This window comes from Vitis riparia, chromosome 7, assembly GCF_004353265.1.
Source record: "Vitis riparia cultivar Riparia Gloire de Montpellier isolate 1030 chromosome 7, EGFV_Vit.rip_1.0, whole genome shotgun sequence".
In the NCBI taxonomy this organism is placed as follows: domain Eukaryota; kingdom Viridiplantae; phylum Streptophyta; class Magnoliopsida; order Vitales; family Vitaceae; genus Vitis; species Vitis riparia.
The window spans coordinates 21,597,186-21,607,684 of NC_048437.1; the positions used below are offsets into that span (position 1 = coordinate 21,597,186).

Sequence of the window (10,499 nt, forward strand, 5' to 3'; positions counted from 1 at the left end):
ACTTCTATGGAATTATTAACATTAAGGTGATAATTCATTCACATAATGGTCTCATTAACTTTTAAGCATTTAGATTGTGCACAAAATTGATGTATAAAAGTAACATAATAATAACCATCAATACATCATAATCAAGAACTTTATTTCATTATAATGTAATCACATACATTACACTCTCAATTAGTCTAAAATTGACAAACTTGCCACTAAGTTCATGTGTGCAACATAATCCTTAAAAAGTTTAGGTGAAAGGCCTTTAGTCATTGCATTTCCCAACATGAATGTATTTTTAATATGTTTAATAGAGACAACTCTATTTTCAACTATCTCCCTTACAAGCAGATACTTAATATCAATGTGCTTTAATCCTTCTATAGTTTTATTATTTTTAGAGAATTGCACAATGACATTATTATCACAATATATTCTCAATGGTCTCATTATCGAATCAATAAGAAGTAGTCCTGAGAACAAGTTTCTCAACCATATTGCATGTGGCTTCCTAACATGTTGCATATTTTAACCCCATTGTAGAAGAAGCTATCAATAATTGCTTATGACTCTTCCATGAAATAGGTTCATCAGATAGCGTAAAAATATAGTTAGGTGTAGACCTTTTGGTATCTTTAGAGCTAGTAGAATCAGAATCAAAATAACCAATAATCTCTAGATTATTTGTTCTTCTGTATGTAAGCAAGTAGTCATTTGTCCCTTGAAAATAATGCAATAGTTTTTTCACTGTGTTCAATACATGCATTACTTTGGTATCGACCAAGCATACCTACTACATAAGCTATGTTTGGTCATGTGCAAACTTGAGCATACATGATACTTCCTATTGTAGAAGCATAAAGAATTTTTTCCTTTTGTTTATTTTCAAGATCATTTTTAAGACATTGAAGTTCACAAAATATGTCCCTTTTTCACAATAAGGGCAACACTGTTAGAATAATTTTGCATGTTTAATCTTTTAAGAACCTTTTCAATATAGTTCTTTTAGGATAATCCTAATAATACATGCGACCTATCTCGATGAATTTCAATGTCTATCACATAGGATGCTCACCAAGATCTTTATATCAAAGTTCTTAGATAGAAATTATTTGGTCTATTAAATCATTTCCATATTGTTGCTAGCAAGCAACATATCATCAACATACAATACAATAATATAAATCCTACTCCTACTGGTCTTAGGGTATATACATTGATCTATTAGATTCTCTTTAAAACCAAAAGTGATGAGAATTTCATGGAACTTAAGATACCATTGTCTAGAAGTCTACTTCAAACCATATATGAACTTCTTAAGTTTACACACCATATGTTCCTTGTTTTTATCCTGAAAACCCTAAGATTGATCTGTATAAACCTCTTCATGCAAGTCACCATTCAAGAAGGTAGTTTTAACGTCCATTTGATGTAACTCTAAGTCAAAGTGAGTTACTAAACCCATGACTATTCTTACGAAATCTTTCTTGGAAACATGAGAAATGTTTCCTTATAGTCGATTCCTTCTTTTTGAGTTTATCCTTTTGCAACTAACCTAGCCTTGTATATTTTGTTATTGTCCTTAGAATCATGTTTGGTTTTAAAAATCCATTTGTAACCAACAATTTTAATTTGTTTAGGCAATTCTATAAGATCCCAAACTTCATTATATTTCATTGATTTCAACTCTTCTTTCATAGCATTAAGCCATGGAGTTGAATTTTCACTATTGATGGCTTAGTCATAAGAAGTAAAATCATTTTCCAAGTTAAATCATAATCACACTCATTAAGATAAATTTCATAGTCATTTGATATAGCAAGTCTTTTTTCTCTTTGTGATCTACTTAAAGATACTTTTGCAGTTAGGACATTCTGAGTCACACCATATTCCATCATTAGTGTTGATACTTCATTAAAGGCAAGCTTTTTAAGCTTAGTTCTTCCACTAAAATCTTCATTTTCTAAAAACACATGTCTAGTTTCAATTATTTTAAAGCCTTGACTATGACAATAAAATCTAAAACCTTTTGATCTTGGAATAATTATTTTGGAAAATCAATTTGAATGCATAAAACATAATAGATACAAACACTAAAGAAATGATAAAATAATGATTTATTCTTACTTTGATCCATGATATTGATAACACTTCTGAAGTGAGCCTAAGTTACCTTGTGAATTGTTTTTTTATCAAGATCCTTAACTTACTACTCTCATGTAATGGATGGATCACTTGTGGGGTGTATGTTATAAGTAGAATAAAAAAAAGCATAAGAATGAGAGCGTGGCTTGGGACCTTACCCTTATAAAACTTTTAGTCTTCCCATCAAAGACTACATGGGAGTTATACTCATTATTTACAAACAACATTTGCAAATTAATAGATAATGATGGTTTAATAACTTGAATGTATTCATGTAATTGCATTGGTCATATTTTTCCATCTTCCTCCATTACTCATAAACTTTATGTACAAATTAAATCTCATAATGATGAGGTTACAAAAATTGTAACACCATATTTATATAAATGAAAATTTTCTAACTTCCCATTTATAATTTTCGTTTTCTATATATAAGTATCTTAAATGCTCAATCAATTTATTCACATATTTATCAATTGATACTCTTAAATAATATATACATCAATCCATTGCAGAATATAATTATAAATAACCACAAATTATAAATAATAAAAAAATGCTAACAATTTTCTCCACAACAATCTTTTAACTTCAGATAGTGATGCCACGACCTGTTTCAAGTACCTGCAAACAAGGATGGGGCCACAGGCGTGGTGAGTTTAATCACACCTTCACGAACGACTAACTCAATCAACAAAGAAAATGACCTTATGGGCGATATTAGGTCCATAGTTCACAAGATTGGGTTGGGCCGCCCAGGTGGCGTGGCCACTAACTGATTCGGGAGGTTGGACAAGTACCTCCAGCTTCCTTAAAGGAAAAAGAGAGATGGTCGAAACCATCTTTAATTTGGACGTGTGCTGGGCGGGGCCGCCCAGAAAATGACCTTATGGGCCATATTAGGTCGGTCCATAGTTCAGAAGATTGGGTTGGGCCGCCCAAGTGGGGTACCCATAACTGATTCGGGAGGCTGGACAGGTACCACCAGCTTCCATAAAGGAAAAAGAGAAATGGTTTTGCTGTTTTGTGCTTTTGTTCCTCTTCCATGCAGCTGTTTTTAAGCTCCACTTCGCGATTTGGGGTGCGGGTATGGGTGCCCGTAGGGAGAGAGATCAAGAACACCAGCGGTTTTGCATCAAGACACAAACACAGTTGCTGCTCATCAGGTTGAATTGTCAAATGAAGGGGCCTGCAGGATTATTATATGGCCCCCTACTTCTCGGTATTTCCTGTGAACTTAAGTCGATACCAACCATAACAGCATTGTCCGAAAAAACATGTGAAAAAACATAGGCAGAGGCTACGATAAAAATATGATTTGAGGTCCGAGAATCCCTCCGATAATTACAAGTGCTTTGAACAATTTTTGCAATGGGAAAGGGAAATACAAAAAGGAGATTTAAATGTTGGGCGGGCATTCGAAAGTTTCATTCCCAGGCTGCAAGCACAACTCAATGTAACTGTGGGTTGAATCAAATAGAGAAAATATTCGGTTGTTGGCTCACCAAATCCTTGATTTCTCTCTCTGAGACGCACCACCACACTTCTAACAACATGCAAAAAATAGAGATGGTGGTGGAAGGTGACATGATACTGTCTTGACTGGTTGTGTTTTGTCTATAAGGGGATACTATTCTTGATGCAGACAGGAAGAAGAGCAAATGACCAAACAGAGCATGATAACAGGAATCAACTGAATACAACAACAAATCAATGATCAAAGTCATCCCCACAGTCCAGGGAACAAAGTGCAGTCCAGTGCAGTGCAGTGCAGTGTGATATGCTCTGGCTTGCACCAATTTGGCAACTTGCCAGCAGAGGGCAAATGATGAAAATGAAGGCCATGTGTATTTAGGATATACTCACCTCCTGGACCCAATTTATATCATGTTGTTTGACAGTGATGAACTCCCTCAGAAATTGGGGTTCCTCACTTTTTCCTTTAAGCATCTTCAACAGTTCCAAAAAAAAAAAAAAGTAGAAAACGAAAATGAAAGGAGATTAAAAAGCTGAAAGAGACATATAGGGAAAATTGATCCTATAGAAGGGAGATCGGGGGGTTATAATTACATGTTAGATGTGTGATATAGATTAATCAGCCGCCCTCGAGGGTATTTCTCTTACACTACAAAACTTAGCAGGCATGAGCCTTTCTTCATGCAGTGACCCAAAGATGGAACAGTCTCTATGCCCGCAACATCCTTCATTCAAATTTCTGCCCTAGCAATGTCATTCAAATTTCTGCTCTAACAACTTCATTTCAAATTTCTGCCCTAACAACTTTACTCTGTTGATTCAAGAGCTTCAGTAATCCTTCACCAAAAATTTCAACCTGCAACACAGAAATTTCTGTCATCCCTGATTAATGTGTTTTCATTAGGTGTCCAACTGACTCTACATTCAGAACTACGGATACACCATAATTTTGGTTAGTGTTCAAAGAGCAGTTGGCACTAACTATATGACAGACTGATTGGTGATCCTAGTTACCAACTTAGAAAAGATCCAAAAAAAAATTGTAGACTTTCTGACATAGAAAGTTTACTTGGGATCAACTAATGTAGAATTTTCATATGAAGCAATATTAAATATCAGAATTCATGGCTCTCATTTCTCCTCATGAACTAAAGTGGCAGATCATGAAAAGAAAAAGGGGAAAGGGGAGGTGTGGGGTGGGAAAGGGAGTAGGGGTTTGGGAGTGCTATTGCCACATTAATAAAACTAAGGACTCAGACAACAGAATCATGTTTGTCTTAGACCTTGGTGTGCCCAAGAGCTTATGTTAATTAAAAGAGAATAATCCCAAAGGAAAATAGAGACACTCATCCGGGTGATTTTCGCAGATCCATAACAAAAAAAAGTATATAAGATAAATCACCTACCTGATCGGTGATTTTCGAGATTCTCAGTTCCTTTGCTGGTACTTGGCTTGCTCGTATTTTGCTGGCCCATTGCTTGATTCTGTAAGAGAAACATCGGGTTTCACTGTTAACCAGTAAAACACAAAAACAAATGGTGATGGCCCAATTAGCCTTTGAACATGTCAGTAGTTCAAGAAATCTAACTAACGATTTTGGTCCTAAACCAACCGAATTTTTGTATTTCCTTAAGCATGATAGGCTTCTATATGCACCCAAAATCATGGCCATGTAAGATAAAGATTGGGGATGTCATTTATGTTTGGTTAATGTCAGAAATATAATGTGGCGATAAGCAACATGATTTCTCACATGGCCTGACAAACAACTCACAGATAACGTAGGCAATGATACACTGCTATCAAATGTAGGCAACTCTACATTTAGACGGAAGATTAATTGTGTCATAAACACATCCAACCTTTGATCTAAGAATAAGCGAAGGTTGCCAAAATACCTGAGCTGGTAGCATTTGCATCTGCTGGAGGTACTGCAGATATGGATCTGCGAAATTGGGAACCCGTGGCTGGTTGGAACTTTGTGTGCCAAGTGAGTTCAGAACCGGATCCGACTGGTTGTTTGCTTGGATCCTAGATGAATCAGGTGCAGCCATGTGGGGCATGTGAAAGGCTGGCATAGGATATCTTTGACCCAAATGAGCTGCTGCAGCTGTTGTGGGCAAGGTTGAGCCACCTAAAACAGAGGGAAATGGCATCATTGGACGGTTCATACCCATCTCCATGCCCATGCCCATTCCCATCCCCATTTGTGGCATGTACTGCTGGACGCCAGGATACATCATAGGGACCATGCTGCATCCCATCGACATCATCTGCAGAAATTGATTAAAATCTAATATTTGTAACAAACAATGCGTGAACTCATATAAGGATTCTTAAGTGAAGAAATAATTCCAAATTGTCTCATGCAATTGCCTTGTAGAATTCGGAGTTATGAATTATGAAGATTGGATGGAAGAATCTACATAAGCCAAGACGGGGATCAAGATTGTTTGCAGGAGTCCATAGAACATTATACAGCAATAGCTTATATTTATTATTAGTAATACTTTTACAACATCCCATACCATATACAAGTAGCTCATTATTCATCAGCTGTTTTTTTATGCCTCAACCCTTGGGTTTTGGTGATTAATCATGACAACTCGTGATAGGATCCAGAGTTCATTAAATTGAATTTAGGTTCCCCAACCTCCATTTTTGTATCAGCATTACATTGAGCTGCTGAAAATTATGACCAGTGCCCAACAGAATTCACTGTAACATCTAGACCTCATTTCAAAACTTGTTAAAGAAGCCTAGGCTAATTATGGTGGAAAACCAGCACTCTTCCTGCTCTTTTTTCACTCTGTAGTAAAGTAGAAAACATGTATTCCTCTCAATGATATATCAGTAGGAAAGTAAGGTGGTGTTTGTTTTTTTACTTAATTCTAAATAGAACCTTAATGCTTAATAGTATTAAATATTAGGTTGTTTGTTTTTGTAGTATTTTATTTCTATTAAGTATTAAAAAGTAAAAAAAACCATTGTGTTATTTTTTCTATTCAGAAAAAACTACATATTTTGGCTTTTTCTATTTAGTAAAAAGTTTATAGTAAGTCATGAAAAAGTAAAAAAACAAACAACCTAAATTCTAAAACTAAATGGTTTTCAACAAAAAGCCAAAAAAACAAACACCACCTAAGAGACTGATACTGCCCTGGTTCTAAGGCAGTAGATGATGGCATTCAAGAATCATCTCCTCCGCTTTGAGATCCCAATTTTTCATAGGTTGGCCTCATCGCTATCTTTAGACCAAAATGAATGATATGGCACCTTACACAACTGGCCCTCATGCAAGATTTGCGTGTATGCAACAATGCAAAAAAATAAAAAAAAATAAAAAAAAATTACCTGAACTTGCAACTGAAGTGATTTTAAGTACTCAATTGCTTCATCCAGCATCGAAGCTTTGTCAGACTGAAATTCAGAAAGAAAAAGAGAATGAATGTTATTGGAAAACATAAAAAAATCAATCCCCACAAAAAGCAGATGAATAAAATATATAAATAAGGTGACCTTGTTGCAACGAGGTATTAGTTCTTGCAAAGCCTTCATCTTTTCATTTATCCTGTCTCGACGTCTCTGCATGTGGTTGCAATATCAGACATTATGCACTACTAACCAAAAGAGACGCCAATCATCAACAAATTCAACAGTACAGTACTAGAAAAGACAGACCCTCTCAGACAGGTTGTGAACCTCCGCAGCACGGGATCTCTTTGCAGCCGCTGATCCACGGACTTGTTTCTTTGCATCAGCAGATTCAAACTCAACGTCCTTCAATTCGACAGAAAAGTATACAAAATCAACCCCAGAAGATAAAATGGCATTGCATTTAGGTGGAACAATACAATTAACTGCCTTCTGAATTTCACAAGGGATCAATTATAAAATCAGGCAACAGACCCTGTTGCTTGCTTCCATATTCGTACAAATAGTCTATTCAAATATTTCGAAACTCAATCCTCCAGCTATTAACCATTTCAAAAAATTAGGATTTTCAAATCCTTGCTTGCAATTATTATTTTAAAATAATTATTAAATTTATATTTATATATATAGATAATAAACATTCTTAATTTTATAAAAATAAATAAATATTTATTTTTAAGGCGGTGTGGATGGTAAGGGCGGTGGGAGTCTCGCGCCTTTCTCTCACAGTGCATATAGGAGCAAAATTGCACACACTCCCTAGTACCTAGTCCCTACTCCCTAGTCCGTATGATAATTTTCAGGTTTGATTGTCTGCGCTCTTGTCTACGCCGCTACAATCAATCTCCAATCATCATACATTAAATTGTGTAAAGTGTAAGTTACTTCTGCTACTCCCATCATACACGTGGCAATCCTATATGGATTAGCAGTTAATAGACGACCCCTTTTGATGCCACGTGTCCAACCAAGATGGTGAAAAATGGAGGGATCAGCCACTGTAATGCTAATGTGCGCCGGCATCACCGCACACCTTAGGCGGAAGAACACAGTGAACTCACCTCGCTCTGGTACTCGGTCGTGTCGTCGCCTTCTCTTCCCTTCCGTTTTCGATCGTCCGCCGGCGGTTTCATCGTCGGTTCGGCTCCGGCGCTGGCGCTGCCGCCGGACCCGGACCCTCCAGGAGATGACGTCATCGTGAGCTCAAATGTCGTATGTTCCCGGCTGCTGACGTCGCGGCCTCAGTAGCACCGCCAATGGTCCCGTACCCGGAATTCGCTAACTCCGCCTTGCACCACTCGGCTGGGGAAGTCCTGGACTGCTGGCATACCCCCGGCGTATCGCTTGAGTCCACCACCGTCGATTCCATCCCCGCCGGCCTGCTTGAGCTCGGCTCTCCAGATTCGGCAGTCGATTTCCTCGGGAAATGCAGGAAGTTGTGAACCTTGGAGTCCAGCTCCGCCCTCCTCACAGGCGGAATCGGCGGCTTCGTCGCAGCAGGCCTCTCCTCAGGCTGACGGACATCCGGCGACAAATTAGGCCGCGCCGGAGGGGGAGAGGCATTAACACACGGCGTAGGATCGAGGAGATCAGCACAGAAATCATCGAGCGGGTAGTGAAGCCACGAAGCCATCTCATCTTCCTGCATGAAGAGCTGAGCGCTGGACTCATCCACCTGAGCTGATGACCGGATCTTGGACTGCTCCGGCGGAAGCACAGCATCTTGAATTGGAAATTTCGAAGGCTGGGATTTCTTGAAAGATCGCTGATTCTGGATCTGCATCACCACCTGACCATTCTGCCAGAGCAGCTCCATGATTTCATCATCCTCAACCCTAGTCCGTGGTTCAGTTACATTCACTCAGTCCCAATATCACACAAAACAAAGCAAAAAAAAAGAAAAAAAAAAAAAAGAAAGAAACGGAAAGAAGAAAACATGCGTTACATAAAAAAGCCGAAAAAAAAAAAAAAAAAAACAGAGCTCACATGGCCGCTGATTTCTTCGGTCTCGTCAAGGGAATCGCTTCCTCATCATCTACCTCAAAATCAGGTACGCAGTGATTCATGGTTACCAAACTGAAACTACAAATCAAATGAATAAAAACACAACCACAAAGGGAGCTCAACAACAAAAATTGAACTCAATTAATCACTGTTGGAGAAGACCGACTTGGAAGTGACTATTGATTCAGAGGTTGAATCCACAGTCGAGAAAACAAAGCAGGAGTGAAGAAACCCTACATGGGAAATGGAAAAAAAATTTTGAGAGAAGATGTTGAGGTTGGGCCTTGCTCTTCTTCTCTCGAATCGCTTTTGTATATTTGCAGAGCAGAGATAAGGTGTTTCTCTCTCCGAATAATACCAAAGCAAAAGACGAAGTAGATTTGACTCTTTGTACCCGACTCCATCCACGCCCTCCCCACGCTTTCACTTTTTTCCCTCTCCCCATTTTCCACTTTGGCATGAATTAAAAAAATAAAAATAAAAATAATAATATTTATGTATTGTACCTTAAGAAATAAATTTTTTATATATTTATTAACCTATTTTATCCATTTAATATTTAATAAATAAGTAGTTAATAGAGTCCATGTTTTGGGGACAAGGACAGCATGTGGGTATGTGGAGAGTGGAGTCCATAAAGATAACCATATTTATGGTATCCAACCTTTTATATTCCTTTTTAGGTACCTTTACCATTTGGGATTTGGGTTAAGGTTCTAATCATTTCTATCTTCATCGTATGAGATGAAAAGGAAAAATTATTACTTTAACTTAGTGGGGGGGTTTTAAGGATTATAAAAATAATAAATCTAATCAAACCCCACATAAAATAATGAACAACAAAGGTCGTGTCACTTCGCTTTCGAGTGGAGAATGACAATTAACGATAAACTGTCCTCAAATGCAAAGCAACTTATAATTGGATGAGGGGTCTAATGAGGCTGTCCCCACTAGTAATAAAAGGCTGCGAAAATCACGCATTTATAAATTAATTATTTTTTAGTAGGGGCGTGTTTGGGAGATAAAAATGAGAATGGTGAAGGACACGTGTGGTTACCAATAAAGTAAAAGGGGGAAAGGGGAAAGGGGAAGAGTGGGAGAATGGGATGGTTCTCCGCCTGCTAAATTATCCAAATGGGTAATAGAATTTGTGGGATATGTCAGTGAAGAGAAGCGTCTGAGAGGAGTCTATGCATAGGCCTTTTGGTGTCATTGTGAAAAGGCCATGCACATTCCATGCACAATTACTTCATGGATGATATCATCTGTGGTTTACTGCACACGTCATCATCCGTATAACACTCTTGTTTATCCGTACGCTCTCCGTAACCATGACAAAAAAATATATATGCATACTTTTAAATTTTAATGTATCATGCCTTTGATTTTCGAATATATATATATATATATATATAACTGGAAAATAAAATTTAAATTAAATTAATTT

General features: G+C 37.5%; 1 protein-coding gene across 1 annotated transcript; it reads right to left on the reverse strand.

Moving 5' to 3' along the window:
* Positions 1 to 3,962: 3,962 nt before the first annotated feature.
* LOC117917596 (transcription factor PIF1-like) lies at positions 3,963 to 9,374 on the reverse strand. Its single transcript, XM_034833923.1, is given in 9 exon segments — positions 3,963 to 4,468; positions 5,019 to 5,097; positions 5,512 to 5,886; positions 6,968 to 7,033; positions 7,133 to 7,198; positions 7,295 to 7,393; positions 8,110 to 8,264; positions 8,267 to 8,883; positions 9,035 to 9,374. Coding segments are annotated over 9 exon segments (1,542 nt in total). The 5' UTR covers positions 9,115 to 9,374; the 3' UTR covers positions 3,963 to 4,463.
* Between the last annotated feature and the right edge of the window lie 1,125 nt (positions 9,375 to 10,499).